Below are 20,120 nucleotides of genomic sequence, written 5' to 3'. Positions count from 1 at the left end.
TGTCAAATAAATCACCTTCCTAGGATTTGACTTCAATCTTCTTACGATGGTAGCGCGGTTTTCAACCCTTTCATTCCATCAGCTGCTTATATAATGGAAGACATGACCCATCCTCATCAAGTGTTGTCAGCATCACACGGGGTTGTCAGTCACTCTATGTCTTGTAACGAGTCAAAGCACTCATACACATTTGATGAAATGCTAGTGATCCCCTGATGTGTATGGGGGATGACTGGTCTAAATAAGCCACTGCCAGAAGAATCTGGCATCAATGTTTTCCTCTCTCCCCATTGAAAACAGACGAACAGTCAATATTCAGGGGTGGACATATCATTAGTGTAACCTGTGCAGACGCATCTGGTCCCAACCAAGAGGTGGATTTGGGCAGTATGATAAGTTAAGGGCCCATTTATTGTTCTTGCACAGGGGCCTTCTCCTGTCTGGATCAAATAAGCCGAGAGCCCACATGTACGGGGGAATCAGGAGCTGCCTGGTGAATGAAGGTTTTGACATCTATCTAATGTGGCCATTTTCAGAGCCTGGACTCACTGGAGGTTCCTCTGGTGGACCAATTAAGACTTAAGGCTGCTTTATACGCAGCGACATCGCTAGCGATCGCACCCGTCCCGTCGTTTGTGCATCACGGGCAAATCGCTGCCCGTGGCGCACAATATCGGTAGTAGGAGTCACAAGCACTTACCTTCCTAACGACGTCGCTCTGGCCGGCGAACAATCTCTTTCTTAAGGGGGAGGTTCGTGCAGCGTCACAGCGACGTCACACAGCCAGCGACCAATAGAAGCGGAGGGGCGGAGAGCAGCCGCATTAATGACACGCCCACCTTGTTGCCGGATGACGCAGGTACACTGTTGTTCGTCGTTCCCGGGGCGTCACACGTAGCGATGTGTGCTGCCTCAGGAACGACGAACAACCTGCGTCCAGAATGAGCAACAATCTTTTCAAAATGAACGACGTGTCAACGATCAACGATTAGGTGAGTATTTTTGATAGTTAGCAGTGGCTCGTATGTGTTACACGCAACAACGACGTCACTAATGACTCCGGATGTGCGTCACGAATTCCGTGACCCCGACGACATATCGTTAGATATGTTGTTGTGTGTAAAGCGCCCTTTAGTTTAGATATTTTGAAGTGTACAGAAGATGACTAATATCCAATATATCTATTTTTTTCAGGGTAGATTATATTTGTTTAGGGGTTCGGTGACCCAGAATATCCTCCCTGTTGACGAAAAAAGCTCCAAGATGCCGTTATACCATAATTATATATATTTTTAAAACCTCAGCTTACCTCCATAATTCATGTAGCCATTAACTTGAAAATGGCTGAAAAATTGCGGGAAAATGGGTGCAGTTTACGGTCACTTCGCTTCCGCTGTACCTCTATTGCAAGAGTATACGCACCAGTTTGTGTGATTCCTACCGTTTTGGGTTTTTTTGTTACCTTGAGAAAAAATTGTGAAAAATCCAAAATAATAATAAAATATATATATATATATATATATATATATATATATATATATATATATATATATATATATATATATATATAAATTATATTAAAATAATATATATATGTATAGTTTTATATTAATAATAAAAACAAATAAATATATAAGTTTTTTATATATATATATATATATATAAATATATTTTATATATATCATTATTTTTTTTTTTTTTTTTTTAAAGGGCTGCGAAATATGTTAGCGCTATAGAAATAAAACTTTATTATTATTATTATTTATATATACATATACATACTGTGCATATATATATATATATATAGATATATATATATATATATATCTATATATATATATATCTATAAATTATATATTTACATATACATAAAAATGATATATATATATATATATATGCATATATATATATATATGTAATATATTTATGAATAATAAAAAATAAATTTATATATGTGTATGTTGGTGTATATATCTATATCTATATATATATATATATATATATATATATATCTATATATATATATCTATATCTATATATAGTAAAAAAATAATTGAAAAATGTTGTAAAAAAATAAATATTTTCCCAATCTATCTCTATGGGAAAAGAAATAGTTCATGTCAATTATATAAAAAAAGTAAACATTTTTCACGTTTTCGCTGCACATGTAGGATCGATGGGAGAAATGTGTTGTGTTACCCATCGTTTACCGGAGATGTAAATAAACGAGGCCGATTCACAGCCAAAAGTTGGTTACACAACAAATATCTGTGAATTATCAAGGCCTCGGCCCGGTAACCCTTAACGACCGTTTAGATCAGTGTGTTCTCCCGGCCAAGCTTTTTTTTTTTTTGGCCTAAGCGTCTGTCTAGGCCTGAACTTAGGCCCTTCATCTGTCACTAAGCTGTCAAGCGAAGGTCTGTGTTTGACTGCAACCTAAGACCCCCAACCTCATCCATCATTGCCGACCTTGACAGGTCCATGGAGCTTTTTTTTGTCATTTTAAGGCCTCCTAATCAAGCAGGGGGCCAGTTGCACATTTCCTGGGTCCCTGATAAAAAGAAAGCTGTGCTTGTGTGAGTCCCATCTGTCCTAGATCTAGGAAGGATACCATGAAGAAAAAAAAAAAGGGCCAAATCCTCCCCCACCTCAACCCTTAACAAACCAGATGGTCCTAGGTTTTATTAGAAGATTCTCGGATTATCTTCAGTTCATCAGTGGACGGGTCTAATGGACGACCGCTGCTTTAATAAACTAATAAATTTGCCTTTTTTGCACACAAAAGGTATAGAAATAAAACTAATTAGGGCGTTGGCCTTTATACCCAAAGTCGGGGCAACAGAAGAGCGTCTCCGAATCATGTCAGCTCCGTCACATTTAGGTGAAAAATATATTGTTCATTAATCAGTTTAATTTTTTTAATTGGTAACCGAATTTTTATTATTTATTTTAAAAAAATTGTTTAAAAGAACAGAGAGTCCTCAGTGGTTGATACCTAGAGGACTCTCTGTTCTTTTAAACAATTTTTTTATCTCTACTGGCTAACACGGTACAAAGATATATTTTACTTGTATTATTTATTTTATCATTTATCCAAATCCTTTAAATATTTTTTTTTTCTCTTTTCCTTATCAAGCATCCGTATCCCTCAGAAGAACAGAAAAAACAGCTAGCGCAGGACACCGGGCTCACGATACTACAGGTCAATAATTGGTAAGGCGCTGTATGAAACACGCAGTAAGCTGCCATGTTGGAGGGGTGAGCCCAGTTTTAAAGGGGTTGTTCACTTCGTGCAGAGGACGTTATGACCTCACATATGTGCCAGGTAGAGATGAGTGAAACAATTGGCAGGACCCTGCCACAGTGGCCAGGTTAGTATTTTGTCCCTGAGAGAAGCATCGAACCTGTCGGCAACAGCGGCATCTACCGTGTTTCCCCGAAAATAAGCCCTAGTAGGAATTTTCAACGTAAAGCTTAAGTATAAGGCCTATCCCAAACATAAGCCCTAGTCGCAGTTCAATAATGAAGTGTCCATTCATCTAAGAAATGAACACAGGACGCTTCATTATAGAAAGCAGACACCCCAAAAAGGAAGAAGACAGACCCCTCAATCATAGTCACCAGATGCCGAATGGGAGGACCTGCAGTGGAACGCATCAAGGAGCTGCGGTGGAACACTCACACACATCAGATCGCACACACACTCACCGCATCCGGTGATAACGATTGCTCCTGGCCGGCAGAGGAACCCGGGAGACAGTGCATTGAAGTGCGAGGAAATTCAGTGGAACGCATGGAGGACCTGCACAGCACATACTCTTTGCATTCCACCGCAGGTCCACTACTCACGCTCCACTGCACTGCATCCCAGGTTTACTTGCAGGCCGGAAGCAATCGGTACCGCCGGATGTGGTGAGTGTGTGTGCGATCTGATGTTTGATTGTGTGTAGTATCTGATATGTTGTGCGATGTATGAGAATGTCGACCAGAAGCAGGGGAGGACCGTGTGGAGCATAACTGCTGGTAATGCCCACCAAAGATCCCCGGAGGACTTGGGAATGATGCAGACATCCAGGGTCTGATAAGTATGACTCTCATAGGAAGGGGGGTCTGCTTGTTTGGGGGGTAAACTTACCCCCAACTGTGTTTCCGCAAGAATAGCAAGCAAGCAAGCACTACCCCGAAAATAATCCCTAGCTCATTTTTCGGGGCAAAACCCATTAGTCCATAGCCCTGCTAATCAAAAGACACCGTTGGGTAGGAGGCATTTCTCAGGGCTCCCAACCAGTGGCCACAGAATACTGACGACTACTGGACTCTATCCGCTCATCACTACTCCCAAGACATGGGTGCCATCAATCGGCAGGCATCATGCACTCATCCTTACATACATAAGCCTCAACAGATATGTGGGGTCATAACATCGTCGGCACCGATCACCTCCAATGCAGAAGTGAGGGGCTCTGGTCAACCCCTTTAAGCCGGCCATAAAAATTGGTTCCCAGTACACAGCACTGTCAGAGAGCATCTAACTATCTAGTGTTATCGGTGGGGGGAGAAGAGGACGACTATTCTTGAAACCTATGAGCCGTCCACCTAGTACATGCCAAAGCTGCTTGTCACATTGTTTGGAGAAAGGGGGACACCTCTTAACGTTCATAAGCCCTAAAAGAATTTAGAGAAAAGGGGAACCCTGTAACCTCAAGAAATATTTAGTAATGGGGATGTGATAAAATGAACACGCTTAGAAAGACATGACTGCTTTCTTTTAGGCCCCCTTCACATGTCCGTGAAAAAAACGATCCGTTTTTTCACGTACATGTTAAAGGGGCAGTTTGCTCTCCGTGTGCCGTGTTTGTGGCACATTCCTGTTCACCGTGTGTTATACGTAATAACACACGGAGAACGGAAAGCTCCGCCTTACCTGTTTCTTCCGGAGCTGTCTGTGGTGCTGAATGACAGCGTCCGGCACAGGCCACGCCCCGCTGACGCTGCTTCTGGCCCCCAGTGAAGAAGATGCGTTGTTAAAATTCACTGGGGGACGGATGCAGGGGACAGCCGCGGCAGAGACTGCAGGTATGGTGGAGGTGAGTATGTGTTTTTTTTATTTTTTACAATGACACGTGTGTTTCTCCGGCGCGTGTCACGTGCACCCGCATCCACACTGCATCCGTGTGGTACGTGTGCGGGCCAGTGCTGCCGGAGAGACACGGACATGCATCCGTGTGGAGCACACGGCACACGTCTGCTCCACACGGAGGCACGGGCCACTGGCAGAACACGTGCGTGCAGATATACCCATTGATTTTAATGGGTATACGTGTGCCCGTGTCTCCGGTACATACGGGCACGAACCTAGCACGTACCGGAGAATCGGACGTGTGAAGGGGGCCTTAAAAACAGCACCACACCTGTATACAGGCTGTCTCCGGTATTTCAGCTCCGACTTTCACTTTAATGGATCTGAGCTGCATTATCAAACTCAATCCATGGACAGGTGTGTTGTTATTTTTGGGTGAAAGCCGCCATGTTTTTCTACTTCTGGACACCGTTAGGTTTTATTAACAGACAGTTTTTCTCTAGGCCTACGTCTGATAACGAAACCCTTGTCTCGATTTTAATCCAGGTTTATAAATGCAAGAAGACGAATCGTTCAGCCGATGATTGACCAATCAAATCGAACAGGTAAACAGAATGTGGGGGGGAAGGGAATTATCAATTAATAACCGTGGCACATCTTCAATCAATGCGCCAGAATTTGACGTTTACACCTACAATGAGACGCCGAAAACCGGAGCTGTTAATTATAAGAAAGCTGTCAGGCCATCGTTGCCGGCTGCCACGTTTCAGCCCTTTACCTGAAAAATGTCGAGAGGAGTAAAAAGCTTCACAAATATTTTACATTAGAGCTTTGGTCTTCTTTTTGTCCAAACAGGTCAAGGTGGCGCCCCCTATAGTCCAGATGGCCAAAACATTGGGGGATATGTTATGGATGGTCAACAACACATGGGAATTCGCCCGCCAGGTGAGCACCGACCCAATTAAACTGGGTACAATGATGGGGATCATTCTAGTTAGTGGGGAGCACATAAGGAGGGCTGTTTTCTTAGGCTAAGGTCACACTTCCGTTGTTTTAAATCCGTGAGGTCCGTCATTTTTTAGATATCAACTGACGCAACGGATGTGTTATTTCACTGGATTCTGTTCACGGGAATCCTGTGTAAAACCTGATCCGTCGCGTCCGTTACATCCGTTGTGCTTCCGTTTTTTTTACAGATCCGTCGTGATCCGTTTGTGGTTGGGACAGCCCATTGGGTGCTCCAAACATGCTGGGCATGCTCAATAGAGCATGACGGAATCCAGCACTGGATTCCGTCGTGTGACGGATTACGGCGGAATCCAGCACCATAGGCAGCCATTATAGCCATTATAGCTCTTGACGGATGGCGACGGACATCTGCGGAGTGCGTTTTATTGCTTCTCCAAAAAACGTTACATTCAGCGTTCAGTCAATAAACGACTGATTCGTCACGCGGCGGATGCAACGCAGGGCCGTCGCTAATAGAAGTCTATGGGGGAAAAACGGATTCCTGCAAAATATTTTTCAGGATATCATAATTCCTCAAGGCGACGGATTGTGACTTATGCAAAACAACGGAAGTGTGAACCTAGCCTTACAGGGATGGGTTTTTTCGTCTTTCCAGACTACAAGAATGTAGATTGCTAACATATAGAACATAAGATATGAACCTGAGCTTCTCTGGCTGCTGTGTAACCACAGCCCCCATCAGGGTGGGCTGGGAGTTGTAGTTCCCTTAGGTCAAACTAAAGACTGTTATAGTAGACGATGAGTCTGTACATGGGGTAGGCCAGGAGACACACTGCATGTGGGCGCTGGTGGGACCACAGTGGACTTCTTGTGGTCTTAGTTGCCTGTCTTCCCCTAGGAGCGATGGGAGGATTAGGCATGGCCGTAGGTATGGAAGGGCAGTGGCACTACATGTAACCCTCTGCCATCTTTCTGGTACTAGGGATGTAAGTAAATATTTATATATATATTTGTCTTTTGACTTGAAAGGGGGGGGGTGGGCCGGGTGCCTGTCAATCACAATTTCCCAACCCACTCTTATCATCGTGAGAACGTCACCCCCTGTCATGTAATGAGTGAATGATAACACGTCACATGCATGACCACCGCTGCATGCGTGTAACCGGGAGGGTGAGGTGAGACCCCATTTCTATGGAAAATAGCAACCACCACCTTTTTTTTTTTCTATCTGTGAGGAATTTTAACATTTTTAATTTTTGGAAAACTGCAAATTTTGGGGCAAAATCCATGCATGTGAATGAAGTTTCTGCAACCCGGCTCACATGCATCAGAAAATTCTTCCATCTGAAAAAATAAATCTGACGCGGAAATAAATATGCGGCCTACAGCCTTGAATCTCTGTCGTGAAAGTCCAAATATTACAAAGTTCGTGACCACTATTATGGCCGCCATGTACAGAAGTAGTCACCCAACCGCCAGACTGACTGGTAAGAGGAGGCCATATTGGTTTTCACCCAGCTTTTTCGGATACCAGTTGTAAATTTTATCTGGTTCTCGTCTTTCTCTATTTTTAGAGGATGCCCCCTATATGTTAGATAAGACCCTTCAATGTCTACCTGTTCACCGTAATGTAAAGGGCTTGGGGCATGTCCGGGACCCGCCACATCTGTAGTCACCAGCAGTCATCAGGTGTGAAAAATAAGGGGCGGTTAGACCCCATAAATGAAATATGGCACCATAGAAGCATAAGGATCACTTTACCGTAGCTGGAGAAGCAGCGGAGAAGCAGCGGAGAAGGGGCTGGGGGTCTTCCCTGTGTCTCCGTGCAGCAAGTAGGAGGGGGCGTTGGGCTGCGAGGAAGAATTAGCTACAGAAGATGAGGACACAGGACCCCAGCAGGAGCTAATTGATAGGCAGCAAACTAAATAGTCCGTCTGTGGCGGCGTGTCGAATTGTAGTGACTGCGCAGGTATGTAGATTTCTCTGCTTCCGAGCGTCGCTTTATCATGGGTCAGCGGAGGGCGCACTACGCTGCAGCGGGAAGTATTTCATTTTATAAATGAGGGATAACATTAACCCTCTCCGACAGCTGCAGGGAAAATCTCCATTGTACTAGCTTCAGCATTCAGGAATCGGCCAAGAAGGCAATGCACCGCCAAACGGGATTTAATCCATAGTAGCTCCATGTATACCGTTAAAAAAAAAAAAAAAAATGTATTGATGACCTCATTATGGGCCACTCGTATAATTGAGTGTGTGAGCCTTATCCTTATACATGCTTAGAAAAGGGGGCAGCAGGGCTGACATTGGCACCATTCATTCCTTTTTGTGCGAGGCAATGCATGACCCGACCCAGGCCGAGCTGTGTGACTGCATGATGTGAATGAAAACACATTGTACCGCGCATATCAAAGAATGTCCCATCAACAGTGGCCTTGTGACCTGTAATTAGAGGCAACTTTTATCTTAACACTAGGATTTAAAGAGGATTTTTCACATTTTTTTTAATATAAACTAAGTACTTCCTCCAATTACCACTGCTCCACTGATTCCGGAACAGCTTTTCTTTTTCTTCTGAGCCCCTCTGTTCCAAAGTTATACCCGTTGGTAATGGTGCAAATTTTCCATTAAACAATCTGGGCGTGTGCTACAGAGCTTCTCTGTGGGCGTTTCTTTTTTATCCTCTGATGCTGGCCAATCGAAAAACAGAGAAGTTCTATGGTACACGCCCAGTTACTTAACAGGAAGGTTTGTACCATTATTACTGAAGGGCATAACTTTTGAACGGAGGGGCACAGAAGAAAAAGAAAAACTGTTCCAGAATCAGTGGATCGGTGACAATTAAAGGAAGGCCTCAGTTTAAATAAAAAAAAATCCACTGATAAGTCCTCTTTAAAAAGTAGTCTCGGATTTGTTGCTATGGGCTAAAGATCACTTAGTTGGAATTTTTTTTTTTTTATAACCTGGGACCAATCTTGGTACTTTCCCATGGACCCTTTTTCGCTTTAAGAATTTGGAAAGAACATTTTGAATGTACATAATTTCTCCTTAGCCATCAAAAATCAAGAAAAAGTTTCAAAAACTTCCAAACATTTCTGAACTTTTTGAATGAATGTAAAACCTCTAGCCTGGGAGGGGAATAGATATATTGGACTACTTACAGTGATGGTATTTCCGCAAATATGGCTGAAAAGCTAACATTTTTTTTTTGTTCCTTTCTGCCTCCAGGCTTCCAAGGGATCCCAGGGGATTACAGTGCGGCCCCAAGCTCTATGACCATGGGATTCCCCCCGGCCGGTTACACGCCCGCAATGCCCCCGCACCCTGCCGGCCTCCGTCACGGACCGTCTTTACACTCCTACCTCCCCGGGCACCCACATCACGCCTCCATGATCCTGCCCACCGGCACCTCTCCTCACCACTTGGTGTCAGCGCAGAGCCCGGCAGACGCACTTCTGAACGGTCAAAACATAGACATTCACGCTCACTAACATTCAGCCATACCGGGTGTCAGGGTCATTACTTTTTTTTTATCTTTTTCCTCCAGCTTCCAAAATAACAAAAGCCTTTGAACAAATCCTCAGTTCTAGTTGGGCTTGTTGCCCCGTCAGAAGGAGGAAAAAAAATAAATCACCTCCAGCCGAGGAGTGACTGCCACAGAAAAGCAAAAGGAAAGAAAAACAAAACTCTTTCTACCGTCTTCCTAAATATGTCGCAGAGTGGACTGAAGAGCTGACACTCGGGTGTGAGGATAACACTCATAGTTCTGGGTTTTCTTTTTTTTTTTTTCACGCACACCCTCCTGCCCCACAATTTCCCTATTCCTTGGATGGACCAACATGAAACTTGAGTCTACGGACAGATGTGAACTAAAGCTCGCGATCATTGAAACTTTTTTCTTTTTTTGTTTCTTTGTTTTTGTTTTTTTTTTCTACGCCATCACTTGCAGCAGGGACTAAGTTAAACTTGTACATTTTTTAATTAATATTATAATTATTTGGGTTGATACGTGTATTGTTTTACTTGTTTTTTTATGATAAAGAAAAAGAACTTGAAAAAAAAAAATTCCACTGTGGATGTATATATAATTGTATAAATATTTATAGCACTCATAAACTGCAGGGTCTGTAGAGGAATGCTTTCAGTGGATTTTTTTTTTATTTATTTTAGTCTCCAAATCCAGACTTCACTGGTTATTTAAAGGGCAACTTCAGGTCGTATCGGGTTTTATAGGCAACAACCAAATGCCAATACCCCTCCATATTGAACATAAGAGAAACCACCTTTGTACACTTAGCAATATTGGTAAAACTGGGACAATTAAAGAGAACCTGTCACCAGTTTTGGGGCCTATAAGCTGCGACCACCACCAGTGGGCTGTTATATACAGCATTCTAACATGCTGTATATAAAAGCCCAGGCCGCTGTGTAGAACGTAAAAAAACACTTTATAATACGTACCTAAACGGTCGGTGCGGTGCAGACTGGTCAGATGGGTGTCTCCGTTCTCCGGTATCGGCGCCTCCTCTTTCGGCCATCTTTGCCGTCCTGCTTCTGAAACCAGGGTGCATGATGAGTCCTACGTCATCCACACTCGCCGACATTGAGGTCCTGCGCAGGCGCACTTTGATCTGCCCTGAGTAGGGCAGATCAAAGTATTGTAGTGCGCCTGCGCGGGACCAGCGAGTGTGTATGACGTAGGATGCATCATGCACACAGGCTTCAGAAGGAGGATGAAGATGGCCAAAAAAGGAGGCGCCGGCAACGAAGACGCCCATTTGAGCCACATCCACCACAGCGACCGGTTTAGGTGAGTATTATAAAGAGATTTTTCTGTTCTACACAGCAGCCTGGGCTCTTATATACAGCATGTTAGAATGCTGTATATAAGAGCCCACTGGTGGTGGCCACAGCTTATAGTCACCAAATCTGGTGATAAGTTCCCTTTAAGTCCTGCCTTCAGGAATCCACCCACACTTTGAGTGGGGTGTAGGTACATCCCACCCCTTTCTGGTTCAAGATATGCCTAAATTAGCCAGGATTGTTTCCAAAAACACAGGACAGTTTCTGCAAAGTCAACCCTGTTGCCAATAGTAGCGACTCTTATAAGACCTGAGCATGCAATGTCACCATCTGAAATGTCTATAAGGTATATGAGAAGACTGTTCAAGGTTTAATCAAGCGAGAGATCCTATAGATTTAGATCAGTCTCCGACATTTGGCTTTTGCTCAGACGGCCTGGCTGATTTTTGGTGGTCTTCATTGAGCCAGATGCGGAATCTTGTGTCTCCATTCAGGAATCCTTGTAGAACCATGGGAAAATAGATGACCTCCTCCTTATTCCTGACCCTTCTAAATAATGTCCTGGCAAGGAGGTTCATAAAAATCTCATTGGTTAAATTTCTTGGTGCACTTGTAACGTCCATTCCTGGGCTGTTCTGCTTCTTCTGCTTCTGTTTAGCAATCTGGGACTTGTGGTACTGTCCAGGAAGGTATTAGATGGGTCAAATACTCATCTTGTTGTCTTGTTAACTCCAAGCTTTGGTCACAATTTACTGCCTTTCACTATTTAATCCCCTAGATCTCTGCTTCGAGTGCCAATTATCAGTTCTACTTATCCTGGTTCACTCTTGCTCATCTGGTTTGTTTATCGTTACCAACCTCCGCTCTTGTTTTGACTATTCTACTTCCTGATGACTTTGTTCCTATCCTGACAACTTTGAATTGACCTGGCCTTCTGACCATCCTCTTCCAGACTGCTCCACCAGCCAGCAACCACTTTGTGGACTCAACCCAGAGGCTCCTGTGTATGTCCAGATCCATGTACAGAGTTTAAAGGGTGAACGCTAGGGTCTCCCTGAGAGCTGCTAGATTGAGTGGATAGAGCCAAGCCGGTATGTGTTAACTCTTAAGGGGGCTTTACACGGTAGCGATATCGCTAGCAATTTGTAGCGATAGCGAGCGTGTAAGTACCCGCCCCCGTCGTGCATGCGATTTGTTTGTGATCGCTGCCGTAGCGAACATTATCGCTACGGCAGCGTCACACATACTTACCTGGTTGGCGTCGTCGCTGTGACTGCCGAACAATCCCTCCTTCAAGGGGGAGGGACGTTCGGCATCACAACGACGTCACCGCAACGTCACTAAGCGGCCGGCCAATCAAAGCGGAGGGGCGGAGATGAGCAGGACGTAACATCCCGCCCACCTCCTTCCTTCCGCATTGTGGCCGGCGGCAGATAAGGAGACGTTCCTCGCTCCACACACATAGCGATGTGTGCTGCCGCATGAGCGATGAACCACCTGGATAAACAACCCTTACCGATTTTTGAGTTTGGGACGACCTCTCAATGGTTAACGATTTTCACCATTTTTGAGGTCGCTTAAGGTTGCTGCCCACTGTCACACGCTGCAATATCGTTAATGACGCTGGATGTGCGTCACTAACAACTTGACCCCGACGACCAAACATTAACGATATCGTAGCGTGTAAAGCCCCCTTTATAACTGCTGCCAACTTTCCACTGACAGTGCCCCATTACTTGGATGTGGAGAACATGGTTTTGGTCACCTTGTCCAATAAAGCAAAGTAGCAGCCATATATTTGACTATGGTACACATTTCTTAAGATTTGGTCCTTTGGGTCCCTATTTAGAAAAAACTTTGGCAGCGCTTCAAGCACATTACATTTCCTTTGATTGAAGTTCTCCCTTGGTTTCCATATTTCCTGATCTGGTCACCTATATACCTGCTTACCTGCTTCCCAACATGACACCCAACAGATAGCCATTAGATTATTCCTGGGGGTTTTCAATTGGTGTAGTGTCTAAGAAATGGTGGGAAAAAAAATCTTTGCGAATGTTGGATATATTTTTGTCAGATCTATTATTCCACAGAGTAGGGTTCTTCTGGAGTGTAAACATTATTCTGAAGTTTCTCCATGCTCATAAAGTTGAGGATGAGTGTCTTAGATGCCATCTCCCCAAAGTAGCCAAGATGCAGGCCAAGAGATCTAGGGCGAAGCGGTGGCATGACTTGTTGCTCGTAGAGGCACATGTGGCCGAAAAACGATTGGCACCATATTTATATAAAACATTGAGGTTGGTAATAGATGTCAATGAATATGACATGGTTTAACCACACCATGGTTGTTCCTCATTTCTTATGGATGAGCGATTAATTGGCATCTTATAATGTTGAACACAAGGTTGAGAAGAGGCTTTTATGTGTGGAGTTGTTCCATCTTTTTTTTTGGTGCAGTTTTCCCTTTTTCTGTTCTTGTTACTATTGATGTACGTTCCCTACTGTACAAAAAAACAAATCAAAACTGGGATACAGAAATATTTCTTCCAACCCCCTCCATCTTCCAAAGCTATCTCTATGAAACAAGGATGTGACCACCATAGTCTTGACAGCCGGCCTGCTCCTCACCCTCTGCCCCTCTTCATCTTTTGCACCTGCCAATGACAGTACCAACAATGTAATCTTATTTGCCCGCAGGGACATGGATGGTGACAGCCCGTCTAGTTCCTCCCACTTTGCTGACCTCGAGGTCAGTCTGCAGCCACTAATTATGGGTGGCCTTACAACATTAGTGTTTTGATGAATCAATCTCCTGTTTGGTCTGGAGGGACTTGCATGACTTGTCTTCCTGTGGAACTAGGGACAAGAGGTTTTTTCTTATTCCTCTCACCAAGTTTTTGTAGTCCTAAATCAGGCGTAGAGAGCGTAGATTCTGCCGAACTAGTCCTTGTGTTATAAAGAGAAAATGGATCCAGGAGAGTGATGTTCTCACATCCTATATACTGATTGGGACTATAGTGAACACTCATTGTACCCTGCACTCCAAGGGGTCGCCTACCAACTTTTCAGGTATAGAGAGTACAACTTTCTTAATCCATCATATTTTTGAAATCTTGGAGGCCACCAGCCATCATTACCATCCCATGCCAGGTTTTTGAGAACCCAAGATTGTGCTTATTTCACCCAAGTGCCACAAAAAGGTGCTCACAAGCCCTCTCCAAAAATGTGGCAGATGTTCTCGAGCTAGAAGACCATGAAAGAATTGTGAAGTTTAGGGAGACCATGTGCACCAGTATTTGTCTAGACTGCCACCAAAGCATACCTTCCACCAGAACTCTACATACTAGAGATGAGTGAGTCAATTTATAGCACCTAGGTCCAGTGGCCTCCTCAGTCGTCCAGAGCCACCAGGCAGGAATCCTGCAAACATCTGGGAATAGCCAGCCTGGCACAACACGACGTCTGAACCACGCCGCAACAATGGCTTCATGCTGGACCTTCAAATCCAAAGAGGCTCCAGGAATTCCACCACAGCTCCTGTCTGGTGGCCAAGGACAACTGAGATGTCTGATGGACCAGGGTCCTGTGACTCGATTAGCTCATCTCTACTATTTACCACTATATACAAAAAACGACTTCCAAAAAGACCCAAAAACAAAAATATAGAGGTGCCTTATAAAACAATGCTGAGGAATTATACTCTCATTATAGACATTGAATATTTAGGCTGCCATGCCTATGCCGTAGAGCTCCTCTATATATGGGAACTCTCCATACCCTGGACCAGGACAGACAATACACTCAATATGTTGAGTCCCTGAAAGAGACCATACCAATTCCTGCCAAATTCATAGCAGGCATTATCACATAAGGGGAATCATGTTGCCTTTGACCATCATGGTAGATAGTAATTAGCAGTAATTAGCATAATAAACACCAATTTGCATCAGTCTTCAGAAGTACGTGAAAATGGAGGAAGAGCAGGACATACCGGTTACTTTCTCGTAATTCTAAAGGGTATTTTTTCCCCCAAAACTTTATAACTCATTAATCCGACCTGTAATAAGTGTGCCATCAATTTCAATTCGAGCACACATATCAGTTTTCATTGGTTTCAATGGAGAGGTGGCCAGTGTTGCAGAGTCCACATTGCAATCATGGCTGTACCTGTCTACATGACCCTTTTTGTGTAGAAAAACCTATAGTAAGGAAGAACCAAAACTAAAGTATTTTAGTTCACAAATTAATGCAATCTACAGATTAGTTATGGAGGATGCATCTGAGCACCTTTAGCTGCGGAGCCTTCAGGCACTGATCAATGGTTATGGAGGATGCATCTGAGCACCTTTTAGCTGCGGAGCCTTCAGGCACTGATCAATGGTTATGGAGGATGCATCTGAGCACCTTTTAGCTGCTGAACCTTCAGGCACTGATCTATGGTTATGGAGGATGCATCTGAGCACCTTTTTAGCTGCTGAGCCTTCAGGCACTGATCTATGGTTATGGAGGATGCATCTGAGCACCTTTAGCGGCTGAGACTTCAGGCACTGATATATGGTTATGGAGGATGTATATGAGCACCTTTAGCGGCTGAGACTTCAGGCACTGATCTATGGTTATGGAGGATTTATCTGAGCACCTTTAGCGGCTGAGACTTCAGGCACTGATCTATGGTTATGGAGGATGCATCTGAGCACCTTTAGCTGAGGAGCCGTCAGGCACTGAACTATGGTTATGGAGGATGCATCTGAGCACCTTTAGCTGCGGAGCCTTCAGGCACTGATCTATGGTTATGGAGGATGCACCTGAGCACCTTTTAGCTGCTGAGCCTTCAGACACTGATCTAGCCCTGGCCTTATTGTAGAGTAAACGTAAAGTAGATATGTCAATTAGTGGCAGATAGCTCTCACTCTAGGTCATGAAAGAATTATCTCATGGGGTCTCCTCTACTGACTCAAGTGTTTTTTTTCAGAAGTGGCTTTTTTAACTTTTTTTTGTTGTTGTTTCTTACGCGCTTTTTCAAAGTTTTTGACTGCTGGACTTTTTTCAGCATTTTTCCATCATTTTTGGAGCATCTTTTTTACTGGTGTTTTCTGAATGTTTTGATGAAATCACCAACAACTTTTTAAACCACCACTATGTCATTTTTTTTATTTTATTTCACCACCGGAGTGGTATCACTAATGCATGTTTCCTACTGTCATGGTTCTGATATGCGGAGCATCTTGTGCTCTGTTATGTTCTGCCATGCTGTCCTGCAGTGCTGATACTTGCCTGTTCCGTCGCGCAGAGCGTTTTGCAGGTTTAGGTGCTCTGCAATTTGTCTTGAGCTCCTGTGGACGGGTTGTTTCTCAGCACTTGGTTGTGAGAGGGGCTTTCCCAGATGCTCCTCGTTCCGAGTGATTGCTCTGCTTCATTAGGGTTCATGCTCCCCTAGAACGTCGCCAGTCGTATTTCCTGGTTCTGCAGTAAGTGCTCTTGGCTCCCGTTTGTGTACAGTTATCTGATCTTGGCTTCTCGACCCTGGACTGTAGTTGACTCTTCTCTGCCCGCCCCCCTGACTACGTCGTTACCTCCTGGCTTCTGACCTCAGACCTTCTCCTGATCTCAGCTCCTCCTGCTCCCTGTATCTTATACGTACTCTCCTGGAATCTTGACCCTCGGTTTGTATCTTGATCTCATCTCTGCCTGCTCCCTGTGTCTTGTAGTGTCCTCCTGGTTCCTGATCCCAGTTTGTTTGACTACTTCTCCTTTCATACTGCACACAAGTAGTATCTAGCACTACTTAGTGACTAGCATCACAGTACTCCACATAGTGTCGAGCATCATACCTGCCCTTAAGTATAATACTTATCAGCCACCGTTGTCTGCAGTTGCGCTGCTCCGGTCGTCTTCTGCTAGTTATGACTAGCAGAATTTCTCCAGTCTTGGCTGGGTAGACCAGGAAATCACGTGTCAATGTAGGTCTATAAGAGCCAGAATGATGCTCTCATAGACTCATATTGATAGCTTGTGACAGATACCTGTAACTTCTGATCAGTCAGGAGTTGCGGTCACAAGATGGTGAAACGGGGCTGGAGCGGTGCTGGGAAGAGCAGAAGACGGCAGCTGGTATTTTAATAGGGGGAGAAAATAGACATTAGTGATAACACTCCAGTGGTGAAATAAAAAACTGCTCGCGTGGTACTTTTTATTTATTCTTCACTTATATAGCACTATTAATTCCACATCGCTTTACATTCGTGATCATCGCTGTCCCCATTGGGGCTCAAAATCTAAGGTCCCTATCGGAATGGTCCTTGGAGTGTGAAAGGAAATCAGAGAACCACGCAAACACGGTGAGAACCTACAAACTCCTTTCAGATGTTGTCCTTGGTGGGATTTGAAACCAGGACTCCAGCTCTGCAAGACTGTAGTACTAACCACTGAGCCACCATACAGTACTAACCACTGAGCCACCGTGCTTTAAGCAAAAAGGCTTAAAAAGATGCCTTGGCACCTTCTGATCTTCCTTATTGACTTCTATTATAAAGTATAAAGCATCTTAAGAGCAGAAAACGTCTGAAGCATTATCAGGTCACTTCTAATAACTACTTGGCGTCTTGGAAAACCTGCAACAGATAAAAGACACTTAGAAGAATGAACATGTGCACAGCAGCTCATTTTACATACAGTTGAAAGCAGAAGTTTACATACACTCTCTATAAAGACACATCTGCAGGTTTTTCCCTCCGCTCTCTATACAGACACCTCTGCAGGTTTTTCCCTCCACTCTCTATAAAGACACATCTGCAGGTTTTTCCCTCCGCTCACTATACAGACACCTCTGCAGGTTTTTCCCTCCACCCTCTATACATACACCTCTGCAGGTTTTTCCCTCCACTCTCTATAAAGACACATCTGCAGGTTTTTCCCTCCACTCTCTATAAAGACACATCTGCAGGTTTTTCCCTCCTCTCTCTATAAAGACACATCTGCAGGTTTTTCCCTCCACTCTCTATAAAGACACATCTGCAGGTTTTCCCCTCCGCTCTCTATACAGACAGCTCTGCAGGTTTTTCTCTCCGCTCTCTATAAAGACACATCTGCAGGTTTTTCTCACTATCTGACATGTAATCAGAATAAACCTTTCCCGTTTTAGGTCAATTAAGAACCAAAATTATTTCTATTTGCCAAATGCCAGAATAATGAGGGAGAGAATGTTTTAAGGCATTTGTATCACTTTCTGCAAATTCAGAAGTTTCCCTCCATTTCATTAGTGTTTGGTACCATTGCCCTTACACTGTATGACGGGTGAAAAATTTTGGACATCCTTCCACAAGCTTGTCTCAATAGTTGGTAGGAATTTGGGCCCATTCCTCCTGACAGAACTGGTGTAGCTGAGCCATGTTTGTAGGTCGCCGCTCGCATTAGCCTTTTCAGCTTTGCCCATAAATTTTCTATAAGATTGAGATCAGGGCTTGGTGATGGCCACTCCAAAACATTGTCTTTGCTCTCCTTAAGCCAATTTTATTTTACCAGTTTGGCAGTATGCCTAAGGTCATTGTCCATTTCTAAGACCCATTTCCGCCCAAGCTTTAAGTTTCTGGCTGATGTCTTGAGATGTTATTACCACATAATCTTCTTTCCTCATTTTGTGAAGTGCACCAGTCCCTCCTGCAGCCAAACAACGCCACAACATGATGCTGCACACCTGTGTTGCACAGTTGGGATGGTGTTCTTAGGCTTCAAAGCTTCTCACTTTTTCCTCCAAACATAACAATGGTCATTTTGGCCAAACAGTTCAATTTTAGTTTTGTCAGACCACAGGACACGTCTCCAAAAATTAAGGTCTTTGTTCCTGTGTGCATTCTGTTCTTTTTCTGTTTCTTTTGGAGTAATTAATGGCTTCTTCCTGGCAGAGTGGCCTTTCAGCTCCTGTTGATACAGTACTCGTTTCACTGTGGATAATGACACAGTCTTACCAGCTTCCGCCAGCATCTTCACAAGGTCTTTTGCTCTTGTTCTTGGGTTGATATGCACATGTCTAACTAACGTATGTTCTTCTCTGGTAAACAGAAACCGTCTCCTTCCTGATTGGTATGATGGATGGACATTCCCATCTTGTGAGTACCTGCGTATAATTGTTTGTACAGATGAATCACGCACCTTCTGGTATCTGGAAATTGCACCCAAGGATGAACCAGACTTGTGCAAGTCCACAATTTTCTTCCTGAGATCTTGGCTGATTTCTTTTGACTTTCCCATGATGCTACACAAAGAAGCAGTGTGTATCAGGTGTACATTAAAAAACATCCACAGGTGTGTCTCTAATTAACTCAGATGTTGCCAATAAACCTATCAGGAGCTTCCAAAGACATGACATCATCATATGGGCTGTCCCATATTGTTTAAAGGCATAGTACTCTTTGTGTATGTAAACGTTTGACTTTCCAGAAAGTGATACAAATGTCTTAAAACATCTCTCTCGTTATTCTGGCATTTGGTAAATATAAATAATTTTGGTTCCAAATTGACCTAAAACGGGAAAGGTTTATTCTGATTTCATGTCAGATAGTGAGAAAAACTTGCATATGTGTCTTTATAGCGAGCGGAGGGGAAAAACCTGCAGATGTGTCTTAATAGAGAGCAGAGAGGAAAAACCTGCAAATGTTTCTTTATAGCGAGCGGAGGGGGAAAACCTGTAGATGTGTCTTCATAGAGAGCGGAGGGGAAAAACCTGCAGATGTGTCTTTATAGTGTGCGGAGGGGAAAACCTGCAGATGTGTCTATACTGTATAGAGAGTGGAGGAAAAAACCTGTAGATGTGTCTTTATAGAGAGTGGAGGGGAAAAACCTGCAGATGTGTCTTTATAGAGAGTGGAGGGAAAAACCTGCAGATGTGTCTTTACAGAGAGCGGAGGGGGAAAACCTGCATATGTGTCTTTATAGAGAGCGGAGGGGAAAACCTGCAGATGTGTCTTTATAGAGAGTGGAGGGGAAAACCTGCAGATGTGTCTGTATAGAAAGCGGAGGGAAAAACCTGCAGATGTGTCTTTATTGAGAGCGGAGGGGAAAAACCTGCAGATGTGTCTTTATAGAGAGCGGAGGGGAAAAACCTGCAGATGTGTCTTTATAGCATGCGGAGGGGAAAACCTGCAGATGTGTCTTTATAGAGAGTGGAGGGGAACACCTGCAGATGTGTCTTTATAGTGTGCGAAGGGGAACACCTGCAGATGTGTCTTTATAGAGAACGGAGGGAAACCTCTGGTTTTAACAATGGAGATACTTA

At 43.8% G+C, this 20,120-nt stretch overlaps 1 protein-coding gene across 3 annotated transcripts in view; it reads left to right on the top strand.

Annotated features, from left to right (window-relative positions):
* Positions 1-10,057, top strand: part of MEIS3 (Meis homeobox 3) — a 63,273-nt gene extending 53,216 nt beyond the window's left edge. The window contains exons 9-13 of one of the 3 annotated variants that reach the window (XM_075323532.1): positions 3,137-3,213; positions 5,627-5,685; positions 5,936-6,025; positions 6,951-7,035; positions 9,278-9,368. In XM_075323532.1, the coding sequence (XP_075179647.1) occupies positions 3,137-3,213; positions 5,627-5,685; positions 5,936-6,025; positions 6,951-7,006 (282 nt within the window). In that variant the 3' untranslated portion in view covers positions 7,007-7,035; positions 9,278-9,368. Of the gene's footprint in view, positions 1-3,136; positions 3,214-5,626; positions 5,686-5,935; positions 6,026-6,947; positions 7,036-9,277 lie in introns of all 3 variants that reach the window. The other 2 variants (XM_075323531.1, XM_075323530.1) reach the window with 2 other exon arrangements.
* The last annotated feature ends 10,063 nt before the right edge of the window (positions 10,058-20,120 follow it).

This window comes from Anomaloglossus baeobatrachus, chromosome 9 (assembly GCF_048569485.1).
Source record: "Anomaloglossus baeobatrachus isolate aAnoBae1 chromosome 9, aAnoBae1.hap1, whole genome shotgun sequence".
Taxonomy (NCBI): domain Eukaryota; kingdom Metazoa; phylum Chordata; class Amphibia; order Anura; family Aromobatidae; genus Anomaloglossus; species Anomaloglossus baeobatrachus.
The sequence above is the reverse complement of the archived record's forward strand: the minus strand, read 5'-3'. Positions and strand labels throughout refer to the sequence as shown.